The following is a 23380-nucleotide window of genomic DNA, read 5'->3' on the forward strand; positions in this document are numbered from 1 at the left end:
TCAATTTCTTGTTGTGTAGCTTGTTCAAAGTTGGTGCTTATATGTTGCGTAGTGTATTCAATTTTGTCATTTAGTTGTTGAGTTAGTTCTTGTGTAGTTACTTCCAATTTATCATGTAACTGTTGTGTAGTCTGCTCCATTCTGTCATTTAGCTGTCGATTCATTGAACTCATTTGCTGTCCTAATTGCCTTATGAGATCGGCCACATTAGACGCTGACTCAGATGTTGTCATATCATTTTCCTCTAGCACTAAGGCTATCTTAGATTTCTGAAACATTCATTTTAATATTTTTATTAACTATTTTTACTCCGTAATAAAATATAATCCGTTTTGACCCAAAAAAAAAAATAATAATAATAATAATATTTATAACAGAAATGAGACAGTTTTACTCTTCATTCGAACTAATCTCAATAAGGTCCCGGGAGGAAACACCAATATATATATATATGTGGATACTAAAGTAATTTTAAACGAACTGGGACCGCAATATTTAATTATATATGTGTGTTGCTATATATATATCTATGCAACACACATATATAATTAAATATTGCGGTCCAGTTCGTTTAAAATTACTTTAGTATCCACCAAAACTTAATCATGATAATTATTTTGATAAATTAAACTATTTTTATTCCTTTTAAACTCTGTATTTCCTTAATACTTATTCATTTATTTCGCAGAAATTAAAAAAAATACTTCAACTATGGCTTCCTCACTTATATCTTTAACAGCATATATAAAACAAGTTTAAACAAGTCTGGCCACAAGCTTTGTTATCATAAAGTACACACTATTGTTCTTATAGCCGTATAACTACATATACGTAAACGTTACCGTTGCATACGTTATTTGCAAAAGAGGAAAACAATTAGTACACATTAGCTGCACATGTAAGTCATTCATTCATTCAGTTCCTTGGAAGTGTCTACGTGTACTACGAAAAGAGAATAATGTCTGTGCGGGGTGGGCTCATAGATCTCAAACCGTAGAATATGACGAAAAGTGTTTCCCGTAAAAGTTGTTTCTAATACTTCCAAAGAAAACGAAATTGATACCAGTTTCCATTAAAAAAAATTTAAATTAATCCCGTTAATGTATTCCCGCTACGCTACTGGATATGGAGGTATCACCATTATATTCTTCACATACGATTTAGTCATTCATTTTTTGTTTGAAGTGTCTACGTGAACTAAGAACAGAAAAATGCCTGTACCGGGGGGTCTGATAATAGCAATTCAACAAATAATAGACGTAAATCCCAGACCGTAGAATTTAACGAAAAGTGTTTCCCGTTAAAGTTATTTCTTTTTCAATATTACTTCTAAAGAAATCAAAATTGATACTAGTTTCCATTAAAAATTTTGGAGTTGAGTACCGTTGGTGTATTCCCACTACGCCACTGGATATGGAAGTATCACCATTTGATTCTTCATGTAGCATTTGGTCATCCATTTTTTGTTTCCAGTGTCTACGTGCACTACAAGCTGAGAAAAATGCCTAAGACTGGTGGTCTGATGCACCCAATATTATTTATATATATATATATATATATATATATATATATATATATATATATATCCCTTCACCACATTGCACCGTCAAACTTAAATGATAAAAATCATCCCAGGTCCGAACTTCATCCAAGTTGAAAATTTGAATGAGATCGGTTCAGTGGTTCCAAAGTTGTGAAGTTTTACTAGGATATATCTACCCGCTTTGCTGGGTGAAATGAATACTTAAATGCACAATTCCGTATCTCATGTATTTAGTACCGGTGAATATGATGTTTTTGTTTTTAATGACATCAAATTAAACGGCATCGGAAAGATCATTGATCATCTCGGCGACCCCGAAAACCATGAATTCGACACTAATATTAATCGTTTTCGTTTATTTTATAATCTCCCCCTCTCCCAAGTTACGGGGACGAATTTGGTTTCAAACGGGATCGGAAGTGTCATTCTTCATCTCAGCGACCCTAAAAATTACGGATCAGACACTAATATCGGAAACTTTTGACCATCTTTATATATATCTCCCCCCCTCCCTCTCCCCTACGTTGCATCGTCAAAGTGAATAGCTTAAAGCAATCCCTGCCCCAAAACTCATGTATGTGAAAATTTTATTTAGATCGGTCAGGTGGTTCAAGAATGATGAAGTCACAAAGAAGTCATTTTCATTATATATATATATATATATATATATATATATATATATATATATATATATATATATATATATATATATATATATCCCCCTCCCCTCCCCTATGTTGAAAATTTGATCGAGATTGGTTGCGTGGTTCTATTAATTTTTATTCATAAGTTCCCCTCCCCTCCCCCATCCCTAAGACCAACCGTTAAAGTGAAATTACAAAAATGTTTCCAAATTCGAACCTCATGTATCTCGAAAATTTTATTGAGATCGGTCGGATAGTTCAAGATTCATTAACTTACAAAAATAGTCACTTTCAGTCTTATATAAATTGATTTTTACATATCTCCCCCAACTTCTTCTCCCCTACGTTGCTCCGTCAAATTTAAATCATAGAAACGACCCCAGGCCTGAACCTCATCTATGTTGAAAATTTGATCAAGATCGGTCGAGTGATTCGGGAGTTATTAATTTTTATTTATTTTATACCCCCCTCCCCTTCCTCCATCCCTCAGTTCTACCATCAAAATGAATAGCCTAAAACCTGCCCAACCTCGAACCTCATCCATGTTACAAATTTGATCGAGATCGGTCAGGCGGTTCAGCAGATTTATTCACAAACATAGTGATTTTCAAGTATATATATATATATAGATTTATTTTTATATACACACACCTCTCCCTCCCCTCAGTTCTAATGAAATTATTTTAGGCATAGGGTTATTTTTACGTAATATCCATATCCGAGTTCTTACCGTGAATAATTCGTCTGCTTAAACTGCTAATTTTCTTTAACATTTCAACAAATACTTGATTGGCAACAATGGTGAACGAAGCTGCTGGGAGTCTGAATTGCTCTAGTTCCAGCTTGGAACACACACGTAGATGGCACTGCGTCGGAATACACACCGATCGAGAAACGAAATTTTTCAGTCTGAATACACACTTTACACACAGAACTGGCTGTATCCGTATAAACGAGCGGAGTCAAAAGAACTCGCGGGGGGGCCTGTATAAGGGTCATGCACGCGTTAAAAGTAAAAACATTTCGAGCAACCACTAAAAAATACTCGCTTTGCAAAAATTGCTCACAATGCTGCTGTGTAGACCGATCGACCTACAAAGATTGTCGGGTTCACCAACGCACGCACGCACACACACACACACACAAATATTTTTTTTAAAAAAAAGCTTACAAGCTGTAACTTATACAGGCACTCGCCGAATAACTTTGCACTGTCTTTACTGTGAACATGCTGAGGTTCCTTGAAAATATTTAATAAGTTTACGGTTAAAATCTGTGATGAAACCATCTTCATATCAGCAGAAAAGTTAACAGACATAACGTTTGAATCTGGGGTTTCAAACCCCCTCATCGAATAACTGAGATGTCAGATTCTCCAAAGGTGGGGGTCTTTGCTGCCATATGAAAAAGAAAGATATATAGGTAATCTTTTGTTTGAAGAGGAAAATGTTAAAGCATGAAAATATCTTCACATGTTCTAGATCTGGATGATGCCACAACTTTAAGAGGACAAACATTATTCCGTTTTACAAGAAGATGGAGGTCCATCTTATTTCCATTAAGGCGTGAGAGTGTAACTTAATGAACATCGTCGTACTTGGATAGGTCATACTGGTCCTGACTGTGACGCGTTGATGAAATGGTGTCCAAGGTCTCTAGGAATGAATGGTGTCATTCACTTTCTTTTTTTAAATGGGACTTTGTCAAAGACTCTTTGCATGCCTATCGCTTGGAGATCTCATGGAGCCGAGAGAGGCATTTACTTAACAAGTCTTTGCTGCCGTAAGAAGAGCCATGTTCATTCGAGTATAAGAAGAAATGGATTATCAACTTCACATTTGGGTCAATCCATTTGAAGTGGACGAAAACTGAAGTGGATATGTTTCATGTTAGATCTCAAAAACTACGCACGATTCAGCAATTAGGCCCGCTTTCGTTTGTGTTCAGTTGTGCAAATGCTTGCTAGTGGCGTCTGTTCCGTCTTTTTAGCTCCCACTTGCACCCACGACACCCATCGTCTAACTGAACCGCGGTATTAAGGCACTCAATGTATCAGCAAAGTGTCATTGAAATCCAATCCCAGTTACGGAAGTTAATGTGTTTACAAGGTTGCTTCACATCTATCTATTCTATACAGGGTATTTCAAAACAACGCCGACAACGTTTGGGAGGTGATTTCTGACACCAAGATAAGACAAAAGGTATAGACCAACCTAGGTGCACAAATGCTTTCTTTCAGTTACAGGCTGCCGAAAACATAAAAAAATGAACTTTAAAGGTCCATACTACAGTAGGTCCCATAGTATTAAAGCTATGGACCTTTAAAGTTCATTTTTTCATGTTTTCGGCAGCCTGTAACTCTGAAAGAAAGCATTTGTGCACCTACGTTGGTCTATACTTTTTGTCTTATCTTGGTGTCAGGTATCACCTCCTAAATGTTGTCGGCGTTGATTTGAAACACCCTGTATAATGCAACCTTTCCCCTCAAAACAAAAAACGCTCAAGTAATGCCAACGGACACTGCTCCCGCTCGAAAAACCCATCCGTCAATGCCTGTACAACGTTACCTTATATCTTTCCAAATTGTCAAGAAAGGGATCTGATGGTGACATTTTTTTCTTTGTTCTTGTTATTTTTTTAAAATCTTTTTCACAACACATTTTTCTTTTACTTTCCTAAACAAAGATGCAGTAAATATATTTGCAGCGAAGCATCGTGATTGGATTAGGTCACACTGTACCACATTTTCTTGTTTAGTACTTTCCCTAATGTGCGATGCAGCGTTTCTTTGCACATCATTTTGTGTTTCTGCCACCTCTACTCTTAAAATTACGTTCGGTTGCATTATTCCTATTATTGTGAAAAACTCTGTTGGTTTTCACACTACAACTATTCTCTCTTAACATTTATGTTTCGCACAGGTAATTAGTTAACATAATTTCTGTTTGAACTATGTTGTATCGCCATTTGATTTTAAAAATTTTGGACTATAACAAGTATATGATTAAAATTAATGTATTGAGAAAATATAAGTATTTGCAGTAATTTGAAAGATACAAGCATACGTTTTAAGTGATTCCGGTTGAAAAGGATTCAACAATTTTAAATTATTACATGCCGCTATAACAAAGTGACTATGCTTTTGTCTACTCTGGAATCGAAACACCTATTCCTTATCTGAGCCACCCTATTAGCTAGAACAAAATCGTTCTCAAAATTGTTTATTAATGGTCTTTTAAAATCATTGTAAGTACGTAAGTTACTCTATATAGCTTTAAACCATACAACACATGGTGGTAATAAAATATGAGATAAAATTTTAAGAATACTAGACCCATCGACAACTAACAACTCACACTCAGCTTCCAATTTTTCAAGAAATTTGCTAGCTGGAATATCATCAGAACGCCCACTAAATTTTGTCATAGATCTTATTTCACTAAATTTGGAATGTTTTCACCCTCCTTAATTTATGAGGATTTACATGAGTATGAACATCCCGCTGCACACGAGCTTCCATATTCCGATTTGCTTTTCTTTCATCTTCACTCCCGGAAATCGAATCCATGTCTTCTATACCAGAATAGTATTCCTGTGAATGCCTAGATTCTTCAACAAGTCTATTTTCAATTATATTAGTTTCGGCGCCTCCTAGGTTCACCATAGTATTATGATTGCCATCTATCATTTCAAACTTTTCCTTTACAATTATATGATGCGAATGTTCATTAATTTGAATTTCCATTACTTTAACAGAGCTAACAGCTGCAAATTTTGAACAATTTGTTTCAGTTTAGCATCAATTTCTTGTTGTGTAGCTTGTTCAAAGTTGGTGCTTATATGTTGCGTAGTGTATTCAATTTTGTCATTTAGTTGTTGAGTTAGTTCTTGTGTAGTTACTTCCAATTTATCATGTAACTGTTGTGTAGTCTGCTCCATTCTGTCATTTAGCTGTCGATTCATTGAACTCATTTGCTGTCCTAATTGCCTTATGAGATCGGCCACATTAGACGCTGACTCAGATGTTGTCATATCATTTTCCTCTAGCACTAAGGCTATCTTAGATTTCTGAAACATTCATTTTAATATTTTTATTAACTATTTTTACTCCGTAATAAAATATAATCCGTTTTGACCCCAAAAAAAAAAATAATATTTATAACAGAAATGAGACAGTTTTACTCTTCATTCGAACTAATCTCAATAAGGTCCCGGGAGGAAACACCAATATATATATATATATATGTGGATACTAAAGTAATTTTAAACGAACTGGGACCGCAATATTTAATTATATATGTGTGTTGCTATATATATATCTATGCAACACACATATATAATTAAATATTGCGGTCCAGTTCGTTTAAAATTACTTTAGTATCCACCAAAACTTAATCATGATAATTATTTTGATAAATTAAACTATTTTTATTCCTTTTAAACTCTGTATTTCCTTAATACTTATCATTTATTTCGCAGAAATTAAAAAAAATACTTCAACTATGGCTTCCTCACTTATATCTTTAACAGCATATATAAAACAAGTTTAAACAAGTCTGGCCACAAGCTTTGTTATCATAAAGTACACACTATTGTCCTTATAGCCGTATAACTACATATACGTAAACGTTACCGTTGCATACGTTATTTGCAAAAGAGGAAAACAATTAGTACACATTAGCTGCACATGTAAGACACACACAGACTTGTTTCACGTCGCAACGCTGTCGTTTGTTAGAACTTATTCCTGGTTCTTCATTAACGGTGTCTTCTGGAGCCTTTCTTATATAGTACTTTCCTACATTCACCTGCAACGAAGATGGGATCTTTTGAGTTTGGACACTTCCTTTGCATAGTTGCACAGCGACAAGTTCATGAACTATCTCAAAAACAGTTCCTCCCGATCCCCTTCCTCTCCGAAATAAAATAATAATAAAAAAAAAAAAAAAAAAAAAAAACACCTGAGCATTTAAACCGGCTATGTTCAGCCTTGATAACTGAGGCGTGCGAAATGTATTTCTTGCTACATTAAACTATGCACTCAAAACATTGCCGGATTCACTGTACAAGGTAATACTCCATTTTTTAAGAAATGTACTCATTTCAGGTTTTGTAGTGACTCAACTTGTTTCATCTATATTGTCACCAAAATGCTGTATTAAAACTGCTACGACATTTGAGTTTCTCTCGGATAAATATGAAAAAAATGTATCATCCTCTTTGAAAGCAAACATGCTAGAGTTTTCAGGTCTATTCCTTACATACAATAGTTCGACAGGCAGATGTCTTTTGTTCTCTTCAATTGATTCCACGTATGAAATTAATAATTTTTTCAAGTCAGATACAAGATCAACATCAATAAACCAATTGTGGGCGATGATGCTGCTTCTACAAAGACTGTTTATGCTAAAGTTTTTTACAACATTCGCAAGTCTTACAGAATACGGTTAACGGTTAATAAAGGTGCTTCCCAGCACAAACTTTTATATTGTTGTGATAAAACACCTCCGCATCAATCATTGCAAACATTTTTATACCATTCTTTGTAGGTTTAGCTGATATACATTATTTGAAACGAACAGATTACGAAAAGCGTGAAGTTTTTCATCTATAGTAACATTTGTTGATAAAGAATAATTCTTTTCACAATTTGCAACGAAACCTGTATAAAAGTTGACGAACAGCTGCAAAACTATATTTCTTGTGAAGCACTACGCGTCGTTCGGTTATCTGTTTCACTTTCTTCCGTTTCGGAGTTTCGTTCAGAACCGTCGCCATTATTAGCAGGAGCATCGGTGTTACGATCATCTCCAAAGTCCTCTAATTCAACCAGATTGTTTGAATTTTCATCACTTAACAGCAGTTCTAAACTAGCTGTACACAAGAATAATTTAAGTTACAAGTAAGTCCTCGTTCAGGCACAGAGGTCAATCAAAGTCACAACAGCAGAAAATTCACTAAAATGCAATTAACTCAGAAAAAGCTGCGATAATACACTGGAACTGGTAGTACTGCAGACGGTAATAACACAACTAGTCGCCGCAGCGTATCAATTTGATTCAATTGTATTGACAAAATCAACTCGAGCACTAATGTGTTGAGGAAATTGAATAAGAAGGGTATTGTGAAAAAGAGAGCCGTGCGCAATCGCATTTAGGAATGTGAGTTGTCTGTATCAATTTGATACCCATGTGACTAACGAAATGTTAATTACAGGAGGTACAGTGTTAATAACAACTACGGTTATTAGTTTTTTGGCTTCACATATGGAACTACTCAAAGAAAATTACATTAGTTACACTTATGAAACTCACTCATGTAGTACCAGCGGAAGGAAAACACGAGCAGTAAATATAATCTATTAACTGTTGTAAAACTGACGAGCTAAAACTAATCTGTAAACCCGTCTACCTGTATCCTGACTAAGAATAACGACTGCGATAAAGAAGTATTTGGTGACGTTGTTCACAAGCACAGGTATCTATACAAGTTCAGTGTAAGGGTTGCCTAGATGTTTTCTTTCTTTTTTCTTCACACGTCTAAACAAGGATAATAAGAAACGTTTTAAAAGTAGCTATTGGCAGATACCTACAGATGAGAGAAAACTGTAAGTACATGCAATACTTTGTGCGAGGCATGTGAAACTAGAAAGTGTCGAAGGGATGCTTCGATTGAAGAATTCAGTGCAAAAGAACAAACACGGACATTTATGATCCTTATGTAGCCAAATAATGTTTGTTATTCTGATTTCCACTCACACCAAAGGACGAAGTCCAAACACATACGCTGCAGAAAGTAATGCAAACATGACTTCAATACTGATACAGGATTAGCAGGACGAATTGGCTTTGAGGATACATCAAACGACGCCATAAGTTGTCACTGACAATGCTGACAGAATTATCACATGCTCGTACTCGTACAAAGTTTCTCTACATAACTGTATCTGTACTGCATTACTATATCTAGACTTCATATTTTGTATTTTATTTGATAACGTTTACTGGTCATTGACTAATGTACACAATGAACTCAACTCTAAAACAACACAGCAAATTACACATTTATTGAAGGCTAATTTTGACTTCGCTTCTTATACTTTAAGGACTGATCCTTATGTGCCGCAAATGTTCCTTCTCAGGTTGACAAATAATGAGTTATTTCGAATAGTATCGCAAATGTCGATACAGTTAAATGTGCTTCTAATGACAAGAACAAACCATCAGGTATTTAGAGTAACTTTTACTGCTACAAGATTTGTTTATGATACCGAGAATGAGAAAGTGAATAAAGAAAAGCAAACTTAAGTCATGTAGCATGGTCAACTAACTAAGAATGAGAATCCAATATTTGAAGTATTACACTTAGAATCAATCAACTAAATGCATAATAGTACACTACAAAGCCAAATTTTAGAATTAATACAGACGGCCTTTCTCCTATTTAAGACTCTACATTCAGAACAGCACGAGTTCATAGTTTACCTTATAGTTTGATATCAGGCAGTGGTACAAAACTTATACACCGAACCCGTAATTTAATCATTTATGAGGTATATTTACTTCATGTACTGTATCTACCTAGTTTTCCCTGTGTAAAAATAATTGTAAGTAACCGAGTCTACCGGCTCAAAATGTAATAAGCTGGATTCCTGAGCTTACCATATTGAAAAATATTCGGTAAGGCCAAAGCTGGTCTTCCAAACAATGTCTTTGCTTGTTGTGGTGGAATAGGTTCGTGCCCTATCTGTAAAAAAAAAATAAAACAGACAGTATGAAAATACAACAGACGTCTTGAATACGCATTCATTGTCAATTTTAATTGGTAGATATACACAAAAAAACTGAATGAAAAATATACCCCGGTACGTAATGTTTCGGTAGATTTATAGCTAATTTACTGTTATGAATACTGTAAAATTACTTTGTTAAGGTAGAAAATACAGCAGTTTACACATATAATTTAATTTTCCCCCACAATCTTTTATTATAAACGTTTTTGTTATAAAGCAATATAACATAACCACTGTAGTGTGGTCCTAAGAACAACATAAAATCCACTAAGTAGTTACGGTAAATAGGTGTCCCAATGCGCAGGCAGCCAAGTACAAAGCTCCAGGCAAGCAAAGAAAGGTTGGAATCCCGCAAAGCTCCAGGCAAGCTAGGCGGGAAGGAAGACCAGAAAGCTCCACGCAAACTAGGTTGCGGTTAGTAATCTCTCAGAACTCCACGCAAACTAGGAGAATGGTTGAGTTCCCAGAGTTTCAGGCAAACTAAGAGAAAGGAGCTGGCGAGTAGAAACTGATGTCGATTGATGCGATGCATGGAGTTTTATATCCTCTTACTGGCGGCGCCAATGTTCCTCTTCTATCACATGATAAGTGGTGACGAGGGTTCCTGTCATCTGCTTCATATGGTAACTTGTAGCAGAAGAGCATAGTTTTGTTTATAAATAAAAAACACATGTTGATGTTTACAAATATAAACCACGTGCAGAATATTACCTCCCCCAGGCGAGTTTTTAAAAAATAAGTCACAGCTGGAATTCCTTCCATGCGTGAACCTGCAGGATATTGTTGTTCAGATGGTAAACGACCTGATGGCATGACATTAGTTCCTTGGATTAGAGGTAAATCACTAGTATGGGACTTTGTGTGTTCAGATACATTTGCCCATTCAAGTCTCCCTTTAGCTGCTATGAATGCTGGAGCTGTTTCTTGTCACAGAGGTAGAAAAGCAAAAGAAATATAACAACCTCCTTGATAAATTTATTTTTGCTTCAATTGAAATCGAGACCAGTGGTGCTTGGGGATCTACAAGCCTTGGTTTGATTAGAAAAGTAGGGAGACGCATTTCTATCGTTACTGGAGATGTTCAATATCTTTCCTAATTCAACGCATATATATTGCTATCCAACGTGGCGAAATGTAGTCGGTTCTTGGCACCTTACCACATGGAAATGAACTAGATGAGGTGTCTCTTCTCTAACACAAAGGACAATGAGAGAGGAGTTACAGTGAACATTTATACAACTGGACGGCATACTGTACAAATAAGGTCAATATGGTAATTGGCAACTAAATGATTGTAACATAGTGAAACACATATGCTTGTGTCGGGGAGGAGCAAAAAGATGGGACCGAAGACGGAAATTTACTGTTCTATTGTCTGATTGAAAAAATATATATATACCGCAATAATTGTACTAACAATTATTTTGAAACATTTTTGTTCCAATTATGTGGAACTTCCACATAATTTTTGATTCTTCCAAAATTAATACTTGTTTACCTATTTTCTTGGTGAAGGTCTTGCTTGTGCGTTGGTACACTTCTGTTGTAGTGTAGTATGTATTTGTTGTTAATGTCCCAAAGGCAGTGTACATGAGTGTGGTAAATGGCTCTTCGCAAAGGAGTGGTTGTGAAGGACATATAAATTTTGCTTTATGGTGATAAATAATCATCATATAGTTATATTATATTGTATTGATTAAAATTTTGTGAAATGTAACAGAAATAATTAGAAATAAGAGAGATTCGATTTCAGAATATTAAAAAAAAAAAAGTCAAAGGGTTATTTTTTCGTAGAATTGCACTGGTGATGAGCAATCAGTGCTGGAACGCAGCAATGATGCACCACAAAGCATGATTGCACTAAACGCAAACACTACGAGCACTAACACAGGCATGATAAATATGGTTGCAAGATTGATTGATTGATTGAAAGGGCTTTTATGGGCGCGTCGACATCGAGGACTTTTGCACCCTTCTCTGACAGGAAAAATGAAGTACCCAAGAACAAAAAAGCATAGTATCACAAATATAATAAAGTAAAAGCAAAGTCTGGAGTACGTAAAAGGTGTTCGGTCATTTATGAATTAAAATGTCATAACATTCAAGAAATGTGCAAACTCGATACAAAAACACAAGGACGGGTTAGTACACAACAGCATGTTAATCTTCTCTGCCGGGGCAGCTCGGCAATAGGTGCACACACGTGGGACAGCCCATAATTAGTAATGAATATGACAGTGCAGTAAAGAAGATAAAAGCAAGGAAATGCTATGACAAGCATAAAACCACCATGAAAAAACACAGACGGTAGATAAAAGCAGAAATAAATTAATTAAAAGAAATGTGAGAAATGCACTCACAGATCACGCAAGACGTGCAAAAGCTGCAAGTAGGTGAAAACTTGCTGCATCATCTGGACATCGTCTCCAAGCAAGGTAGACACATCAGCTGGTAAGCCAAGGCGGGCTCGCTCAGGAGCAAGAGGAACACATTCCACAAGAAGGTGGCGGATGGTCAGGAATGCACCACACTGGGTGCAGGAAGGCGGGTTCTGACGACGTAACAGGTAGCCATGGGTCAGATGGCTGTGCCCGATACGTAATCGTGCCAATCGTCGTTCTTCCAGTCTTGAAGGACGAAAACTCGTGGCCCAAACACCAAGTCGCGGCTTGACAGCATGCAATTTATTCTGAAGGTGCTCATCCCAGTTTGTCTGCCAGCGCTGAAGGAGAAGACGGTTGATTACAGAGCGAATATCAGAGCTGGGGAGCGGTGACAAATACTCAGGTCCTGTAAGGGCAGCTTCTTTGGCAACACGGTCAGCACGCTCGTTCCCTGGAATACCAGCATGGCCAGGCACCCAACAAAATTGGACATCGCAACCTGCAAGTCGTAAGGAATGGCAAGAGAGCAGAATTTGCTGAACTATAGGGTGCACAGTTGACACATCCGTGAGACTATGTAAAGCGCTGTTGGAGTCAGAGCACAGGAGAACATGTCGGAGATGGCGTCGACGAATATAATGCAGAGTCTCCAGAATAGCAACCAATTCAGCAGTGAACACAGTGGAAGTAGGATGGAGCTTCAAGCCAGCGCTATGATCATCCGTGACGAAGGCACAGCCAACAGAATCTTCATGCTTCGAACCATCCGTGTAGAAGACAGCGTAGGTACGGTACGCATCCAGAAAAGAGAAGAACTCCTGACAAAATCGTTGATTGCTGGTAACAGACTTCTTAAATTGCGTTAGATGAAAGCTGACAACTGGTGGAAGAACTGTCCATGGAGGAATGGGCAGGAGGCCCAATGGATAGATGGCAGGGACATCGAGTCCAAGAGAAGCCCCAAGGTCTATAGCACGAATGCCAAATGGCCAGGTAGCAGTAGGTCGTGCTTGATATCTGTCATAGCGAGCACCAGCCTCAAGGGCAAAGGCCGAAGGATGGTCAGGTACGGCACGGATATGAATGTAATAGCGCAGGAGCAGGCAGTCACGACGGTGGGAAAGAGATGGTTCATGAGCCTCGGACTAGATAGAGACTAGGATTAGGGCTAGTTCGGAAAGCTCCAAGCGCCAAACGAAGGCCAAGATGATGAACAGAATCCAGATGACGTAGGATGGAAGGTCGAGCAGAACCATATGCAACACAGCCATAATCCAATTGGGAGCGGATGAGGCTACGATATAGACGCAACATCACCACACGGTCAGCACCCCACGAAAGATGGGACACCAAACGTAGTAAGTTCATGGAGCGGAGACAGCGGTACTTCAGGTCTCGAACGTGAACAGCCCAGGTAAGTCGTCGGTCAAACTCCAAGCCCAGAAAACGAACATGATCCACATAGGACAATCGAGAACAGCCAAGGAACAGCTCAGGATCATAGGCACAGTGACGAAGGCGACAAAAATGTACGCAGTGTGTTTTGGTGAGAGAAAAGCTGAAACCAGTAGTGGTGAACCATCGGTGAAGGCGGTTGAGCGCTAACTGCAACTGGCGAGTAACTGTACGGAGATCACGTGAGCGACAGTAGATAGTAAAGTCATCCACATAAAGCAGCCCATGAACAGAAGGGGAGAGCTGCGACATCACACTGTTCACTGCGACAGCAAACAATGTGACACTCAACACACTACCCTGTGGAACGCCATTCTCTTGTGGAAACGGAGCAGAAAGAGTAGCTCCAAGCTTGACTCTAAAAGAACGTTGTTGGAGGAAATTCTGGATGAAGAGAGCCAAGTGGCCACGTAAGCCCCAGAGATGGAGTTGCCGCAAAATGCCATATCGCCAAGCGGTGTCAAAGGCCTTTTCAAGGTCAAAGAAGATGGCTATTAGATGTTCTTGATGATGAAATGCATCCTGAATAGCGCTTTCAAGATGCGCCAAATGATCAGTAGTGCAACGGAAGCGCCGAAAGCCACACTGAAGATTGGAAATGAGGCCATGGTGTTCAAGAAACCAGACTAAGCGGGTATTGATCATCTTCTCCAAAAGTTTACACAGACAGCTAGTCAAGGCGATCGGGCGGTAGCTTCCACTGAACGTGGCGGGTTTAGCAGGCTTCAAAATAGGAATAATGTATGCTTCACGCCAGGCATCGGGGAAGGAGTCTTCAAGCCAGATGCGATTGCACAGGTCAAGAAGATGTTGCTTGCCATCGTCAGGCATGTGCCTGAGCATAGCATAACAGATGCCATCAGGACCAGGTGCCGTCTCCTTCGTAGAATCCAAAACAGCAGCAAGTTTAGCAGTAGTAAAAGGCAGATAATAAGCTTCAACGGTTGCAGAGCGGAACTGAAGTGATGTACGTTCGGTGCGTTGTTTATAAGTGAGGAATCCAGCTGAGTAGTGAGTAGAACTGGATACATCCGCAAAATGACGACCCAATGCAGCAGCAATTCTGTCCTGATCAGTGACCATTACACCATCGGTAATAAGGGATGGAACCGCAACGGAGGAAATATGTCCCTGTAGACGACGAATTTGCGACCAGACCGCTGTCATGGAGCTGCCAGCAGTAAGAGAAGAAACATAAGTGCGCCAGCTAAGACGCTTAGCTTGCTTAATCAGATAGCGGGCTCGAGCACGAAAAAGACGAAATTGAGCCAAATTATCAGCTGTAGGAGCACGATGAAAAGTACGTAGTACTCGACGTCGGGCCAGAATAGCGTCACGAATCTCCTCAGACCACCAGGGAACGGTGCGTTTACACCGGGATCCAGCATAGATAGGAATAGAGTCGTGTGCAGCTGCCAGGATACTCTGCTGAAAGGCCTCACAATGACCATCAACAGTAAAACGAGGTTCTAAAGTGAAATGAAAAGTGGCGGAAAAATGATCCCAGTCTGCTTGACGTAGATTATAGGCAGTGAACGGAGCAGAATGGATGAGCGGAAGACCATGCACAAGAATAGGAAAGTGGTCACTGCCACAGAGATCATCATGCACGCGCCAAGTAAGATGGGCACCAAGTTGAGGACTGCAAATGGAGATGTCCAAATGAGAGTAGGTACCAGTAGCAGTAGTAAAATGTGTGGAACTGCCATCATTGAGGAGCAATGAGTTTGTGTTGTCAAGGAAAGTGGCAATCTCTTGACCTCGCGGCTCAGTACGAGGAGAGCCCCACAGTGCATGGTAGGAGTTAAAGTCACCCACAAACAGAACTGGGGATGGAAGCTATCGGGCAATCTGTTCAAGATCGACAGCAGTAAAGACGTAATGACGCGTAAGGTAGATACAACAAAAAGTAACAGGTTGTCTTAAGAAGACACGAACAGCTATAAGCTGGAAAGCACTATTCACATGGATGAGAGCAGAATGGTAAGCATCAGAGACCCCTATTGCTACACCACCTGCTGCACGACCTGCAGTAAGCTGATCATGACGATATACAGTGTAACCAGAGAGAACTGAGTTGCTAGTAGAGGTAAAATGCGTTTCCTGAAGACAGAATATGGTAGGATGAAACAATGTCAATAACTGCTTAAATTCCTCGTAGTGAGTGGAATAGCCATTTAAATTCCATTGAAGAAGAGACATGTTCAACGAGCATCGAGAACAAGAAGCGAGGTACTGCGCTTGCCTTTTTCACGGCCTTCCACAAGGGTAAAATTATCGAGCTCCTCCTCCACCATATCATCCATAAGAGACTCGTCATCACTAGGTGGACTACGTGACGTATGCTTCTGTTTCTTCGCCCCAGGTGGGCTAGAAGACTGGGTGCGTGAAGATTTCTTCGACGCCTTGGTAGAAGAAGCTGTGGAGGAGGGAGAGGCAGCCTTGGAAGCTTGAGCCTGGAGCTGTTTTTTCCGTTCCTTCTTAGTGAGGGGTTTGGTAGGAGGCTGGCTGTTTGACGCTTCAAAAACTGGGTTATGGAGTGATTAGGGGCAGACGAGATAGAGCCAGCTGCCGGAGCGGCAGGAGGCTGAGAAGCAGGAATTGGCTTAACGATTCGTGGAGGCGAATGATCATTCAATGGAAGCTTAGGCTGCGAAGCGGATGATGATCGGTGCTTCGTGCGGGATAGTCCTGGGTTCACAGAAGAAGCAGTGGTACGGGACGCCTTGGAAGAGACTGGCGCACTGGGAACCTCAACGTCAGTCTGGGTAGCAGAATTGACTCTCTGAGTACCTTATGATCTGCTGGTCTTTAGAAGGGAAGAGAAACTGGTGCCGAAGGTAACTTTTGGCTGTAGCCTTCGTTTAGCCTCAGCTGCGGAGATCTTCTCGATTACCATCAGTTCACGGATCATCTTCTCAGGCATAAAATTAGGACAGTCACGTGACCAAGCTGGGTGGCCACCTTTACAATTAGCACACTTCGATGGGGCCGGACCATGAACTGCGGAACTACAATTGCCACAGATGGCAGAGGCATGAGAAGAAGGGGCTGAGTGGCCAAAATGTTGGCAGTTAAAGCACCGTAAGGGTAGTGGTATGTACGGGCGGACCTTCAAACGGTGGTAAGCAACGTTCAAATGCGTTGGAAGGTCAGGTAGAGCGAAAGTAATGATATAGGAATCCGTGGGCTGTACTGTACCATTTCTCTTCGTAGTAATTCGATGGACGTCTGTCACATGGCTATCCGTAAGTTCGGCACATATTTCCGCCTCTGGTAACTCTCTCAAATCGAAGCATGTGATGACTCCTTTGCTAGTATTTAACTGCCGATGAGGCTCAACCAGAATAGGAACAGGTCCTAACTGAGTACTAGCTAAAAGTAATTGAGATTGTTTTTCTGATGACGTTTGAACAAGTAGCGTCCCATTTCGTAATTTACGAATATGTCCAGGAGGAAACGTTCCTGTGGCTATATGATGAAGCTGACGATGAACTATAAAGGGTGACAATTTACTTAAGGCTCCAACTGTGTCAGTTGATCTGTCTTTGATAATTAAATATCTTGGTGCAAGACCAAGCTTTTCCTCTCTCTCTCTATCCTGGGTGGGTGGTTGATGCGAAGCCATAACTGAAGAAAGCCCAAAATCCTCTCAGCTTCCCCGTCGTGGTTCGAAGCGGCCAACGAGGCTGGCAGGTCCTACCTGCATGACCCTTGTCAGCAAGCTAAGCTGTGACACCAAGTCAAAATGACAAGGAGGCAGAGCCACTTGCACCGCCGACTGATGGGTACTTTTGAGAGGACCCACGTCCCACCGTGTAAGGGGAGAGACCAATGGTTCATTGGAGATTCCCGCACCACAGACTCCCAGCATTCCCTTTCAGGGCATCACTCCTTCCGGTCCTGCTGGGTGTGCATGCGCTGCACTCCTCCGTCCCACGGCCCCGGGTCCAGCGTCATCCAAGAAAATCCAAAAGCAAAACCAGTCCATAGCAAGGTTGTCTTCTAGAAAGAGCAGTCCATATCCGATGCTTATATTTTAACGACGCTCGATCGCAGGTTTTAAATGCCGGGTGATCGGCCCGGCACAACCCCCAACCTGGAGGACCAGTGGCTGATTGCAATTCCGAAGAACTGGGCGATGGGGGCGCCACATTCCGACGCCGGAATATGGTTGCAAGAGAAAAAACATAAAACAGTTAGTCCTTTGCCCAAGGGAAGATCTGTTATACTCACTTGGTTTTTCTTAAGGTAAAGGTTGTTTTGGTAAAGGTAAAGAGCATAACAAGACTGAAAATAATTGTTTTATGACTATCGACAATGTGCTACGAGTTGTGAGTGAATCAACACCTATAGGAGCATCTGCACGGTTACATGCTGTTAGCGAAGAAGACACCAAGCAAGCAAATGATAGGTTCATGTGAAATAAAAAAATCAGTGAAATTTTGTTTCCGAAGAACATTTTAAGTAAGTGAATTTAAAATTTGCGTGTTCATAATCGTAATTTCCATCTCAAATTACTTCGGTTTAAGAAAACGGATGAGTAAGGAGAGGGTCATTTTACTATTTCAGAGAGCATTTTTGATTAAAATAATAAAAAACAGTTAGGAAAAAACTTTTGTTAGTTACTTAATGAATGTAAACACAAACATCATTAAATTGTTGCTCTTTTATAGTTTCCAGTGTTGCCAGCTGTGAAATCAAACGAAATGAAATGAAATGAAATCTTTGAGTTTTACGTCCCACGATTATGACGCTTAAGCTAAAGGAGACGGTGATGATGAGTAATGAATGAAACGGTGGAATGAAGAAAGTGGGAGGAAACGAGAGAACCCCGAGAAAACCCACGCAAGCGGTGTTTGTCCACCACAAAGTTCACTTGCAGGGGCTGGGATCGAACCCGGGACCCCAAGCACCAGAGGTGAACGCTCTATCACTGAGCCACCGCGGCCGCCAACTGTGAAATCAAGTTAACGGAACTTCGCTAACTTCAAAAGGCTGTAGTTAATTCATGAAGCATTGGTCGAGAATGGTATTTGGTGTGTTTAACATTCATGTAAAGTTCAACCATCTGGCAAAATTTCAAAATTTTAAAATATGGTGTTTCCGAGAAAATGGCGCCCAAAAATGGCAATTTTTGATAATTTAAAAATTTCTTGCGACAAAGCGGTTGTACACAGAAGCGATACATTTTTTTTTTTTCAGAAAGCAAGTAACTAGGACTTACCAACCGTGAAAACGAATTTTAAAATTCGAACCCGAAATTTTCGAAACAAATTGGCAAACTTCCGACTTTTCAGATAAATTGACGTTCATTTGTTAATTTATGTACAAAAAGATACGCATGTGCAAACTAAACAATAATTTATATTCCTATGTACACTCATGTCCAAATTATTGTCGCATGTCTATAAATATGCTGTTGTAGGAATATAATTAGATAATGAATTCGCCCGGTATTTCTTACAATATTAGTATGTGTACAATCGGCAAAGACATGTATGTAGCAAATTTCATGACAAAAGAACAATAACGAAAATAAAACTTCCTTGTCCATTTAGCAACATTTTGTTTCAGTTATTCTAATTTTGTATTTATAATTCTTTTCCTATGAAATTTACCACAAATATACATTTCCCGATTATACACATAGTATCAGTATTAAAAGTACCCTTCAAAATCATTATCAAATTATATTCTTACAAGAAGACACTTATATACATATGCGACAATCATTTTGGACATGAGTGTACATACCACAACAAGAATTATAACTATCTGTCTCCAAAGCTGAATGGTGGGGCTCCGAAGTTGACCACTTTCCTTGTTTTGTACAATTAATAAATTGTACTCCTCGTCTTTGATGGTCCATTACTTGGCGGGAATTTTTTTTCTCGACAAAACAAAAAACGAGTTAATTCGAATTGCGGTGGGCTAAAAGTAGGTAAAACACAGAAATTTTACAGGAGAAATGAGTTGTCGCTAGTGAAACGTTTAATGTGTGAGCAATATGTGAAGTAAATAGATAGAAATGGTGTGTGTGCAATGGGGATACAAAATTCAAAGAAGAGAATATAGTACACACTTTTTTGAAAGCCACTGCCAATCTATACAAACCACGAAGGATAGCAGAACATACCTGAAACATAATGTAACCACAATCAGGCTAAAGTTACGAAAAATGGGGGCATTAGTGCTGTATTGCCGAACCGCTGTAGTGCTGTATTTTGAAAACTCAAACCAAAATGTACTGCATTCGGTTATATTTAGTTGGATTACATTAAGTTACGTTAGATTACTTTAAGGGCATAAAAACTACAGTGCAAAACCCAAACCAACCTGTGCTAGATGGCCACTAAAAGCACGAATGCTATCCAATCGAGTCAGGGAAGGGCGAAGTTGGTAGGCCACCGCGTGGGTGCGTTCGAAGGGAGCAGGCGCGCCAGCGACGGTAGGTATAGGCGTTAGTGAGGGTGGTGACAATATGTGGGTTTCACAATCATAAAAATTTCAATAGCGTCATGGTTTTACACTTGCAACGCTTCACTTGTTAACATACAATACAGCATTTGTACACTGTGCAGAAATACATTCCCGTTGAGTTAGAAGTCACTTACCTTCAAAACTGAGGCTTGTAAACTTTTCCAATTTCAAGAAAATCGTGTACAACAGTTTTCTGAGGTTTCCTTACCCTTTTCCCAAACTGAAAATAATATGCTCCTTTCCGCTTTTGTATTTTCAATTCATTTCCTCATTTACAATACACTGTTCGTCTGTTCAGCATACCGTGTCTTTCACAACATTTCAATAACTGTCGTTCGTTATTTTTATAGTTTCACATAACTAACACATGACATGTCACAGCCTTGACATACACGCTCGATTTGCACACTGCCTTTTGCGCTACTATCTCATAACAAATGTACCTCTCCGAAAAATAGTACTTCCGCCTCACCATACAGTGCCGTTTACATCATCAAAAACAACTTGTTTAGTAGTTCACTTAGCTCACTTTCACTCATTCCTTCTCACAAACTTAAATAAATTCTCCAACTGACCTGGTAAATTTCCTAAAATTGGTCCGGCTATACGGCACTTAGGAAAAAATTCTGCCCCCCCACAATTATAATTTATCCAAAGTAAGTAACTGTATTATATACTATTTTCCATCGGGTGTGTATTTCTGTATAGCGTACAACACGGATTTATAAAAGGCAAATCCACACTTACTGCCATATATGAACATATCAAAGTAGTGATAAGGTCTGTTGATCAGAAAGCCAATACTGTAGGCATATATTGTGATCTCTCAAAAGCGTTTGATTGTGTAGACCATGATATACCTTTCGTAAATTAGAAAAATATGGCATTAGGGGTATTGCTTTGGAGTGGTCCAAATCATACTTGTACAATCGTAAACAAATTGTACAAATTAAAAGTCTGAGCAAAAAAAAAAAAAAAAACTCAAATGAACGAATAAATAGAAAAGGTGTTTCACAAGGATAAGTTTTAGGACCAACACTCTTCCTTCTATATCTTAATGATTTATCCTTAAACATAGAGAAGGGTAATTTACTCCTTTTTGCTGATGACAACAGTAATTGTAACTGAGAAAAGACAGATAGATTGCAAGTAACTATTGATCTTACAACACCCCAACTTACGCATTGGTTTTCTTCAAATAAATTGAAACTAAATGTAGATAAAACAAAGTGTGTTTTCTACCATTTATCTCACAGAATATCACACCAACTACCACAGATATCATTGAATAATGAAATATGTACATTTACTAATACTGTAAAATATTTAAGTACGTATTTGAATGATAATATTTCATGGGAAGAACACATAGAAAAACTAAGCTAAAAATTAGCCCAGGCCATGTACATAATACGAACTCTAGTTCCAATACTTCATCTGCAATCAATTCTTTCCGTGTACTATGTCATATTATTTTCTCATATTAAATACGGAATTGCGTTCTGGGGGTCTCCGCCGAAGCTTCAGAATATTTTTAAACAACAAAAATGTGCCTTAAAAATCATTACTAAATCACCGAAACGCATCAGCTGTAAGAAACTATTTGAATCATTGAATATGATGACAGTTCCTTCTTTACACATTTTTGAACTTCTGAAAATTACCTGGGATCATTTAGATAATATTAAAAGAGATGGTGATACTCACAACTACATTACACGTGGAAAAGGTAATTTATCCACTGTGTATCATAGAACATCTGCATATGGAAAATCACACATCTATATGGATGTAAAGTTGTATAATAAACTACCTGGGTACATAAAAAATAGTCATGGAAAGAGTTTCTTTGTAGACTCAGTGCGCAAACTGTTATTAGAAAATACATTTTATATTGTAAATGAATATCGGGAAGGTTCTACATTACTGGTCCCCCATGTAGGTTAGTAGCTGGTTTGGTTTCTTTCTGTACTAAAGTTTATACATTTAACTTACATAGTATTGCCGAGCGAACGTTAGCGAGTGAAGACTGGTTAGAGCCCCGCAGGTCATGTTGTTTTCTACCTTTATTACTGGTCAATGGGAAAGGGGACCAGTAATCTAGAACCTTGCCATGAATATGTTAGCAGCAAATTTTGAAACTTCCAAAAGTAATTAAATTCCGATTGTATATAAGAGATTTATGTCAGTTCATGTAGTTTTATATATAGTGAAGATGGCAAATACAGTAATTAAAATAGTAATTAAGTCCATATATATTATTGTTATATATACTGTAGAATTGGTTTAGGCCCGTTCCATCTCAATTCAGGCAGGTATATGCAAAATTGACTAGGTGACTATCTCTGATTTTTTTGAAAAAAAATATATTTTGTAACTCTGTTGGAGATATGAAACCTGCAAAGAGGTTTTTTCCAGAAAAAATTTTGTCTTCGATTTATGGGCTAATGAAATTCGGACGAAAATCACTATTTTTAATACGAAAGTGGATGAGCATAATCTTGAAAGACACGTAATTCAGTAACTACTTGTGATAATCACATGTTTCTTTTTTTATTTAGAAGTGCTCAGATTACATTTGTCGTTCTGATATAAAAAAAAACTCGAATTACAGTCCAACAAGAGTATTTTGTAAACACCGGAAAACTTAGTAAAAAAGTAAAATGCAAGAATTTTGACATTTATTTTCCGTATGAAAGAATAACCGTATTATTGTGACACAATATAATACTCCTTCTGGGATCCCTATAGATAATTTTGAGGCACATGGGTGAGAAAACGTGAGTGAAAGCATGATAAAACGTCATTTTCGCCTGAAATTAGGACGGATTTTCTCCAAAAGGCCATCCTTAAAAAATCTGCCTGAACCATCTTTCATTGTTCCCTATGTGAATCATGCAAAAAGAAACAGAGATATTTGTGTATTAAATTTTTCGCAATTTTTTAAAATATTGTGTTGCACAGGGGTCGGATATGCAACCACGCTTGGCGTGGTAGTTCTTTTTCTTTTTTAATTTTCATCGTTTGAAGAAGTAAATCGAAACGTGCAATGATGCAATATTTTTATATAAATGTACAA

General features: G+C 38.6%; 1 protein-coding gene across 1 annotated transcript in view; it reads right to left on the minus strand.

The window, feature by feature from the left end:
• LOC145662762 (mitochondrial carrier homolog 2-like) overlaps window positions 1–23380 on the minus strand; it is a 217171-nt gene that overhangs the window by 188122 nt on the left and 5669 nt on the right. Inside the window, exon 2 of the mRNA XM_081728633.1 lies at window positions 9849–9933. Coding sequence (XP_081584759.1) covers window positions 9849–9933 — 85 coding nt within the window. The remainder of the gene's footprint in view (window positions 1–9848; window positions 9934–23380) is intronic.

This window comes from Thermobia domestica, chromosome 10 (genome assembly GCF_964235325.1).
Source record: "Thermobia domestica chromosome 10, izTheDome1.hap1.1, whole genome shotgun sequence".
Classification (NCBI taxonomy): Eukaryota; Metazoa; Arthropoda; class Insecta; order Zygentoma; family Lepismatidae; genus Thermobia; species Thermobia domestica.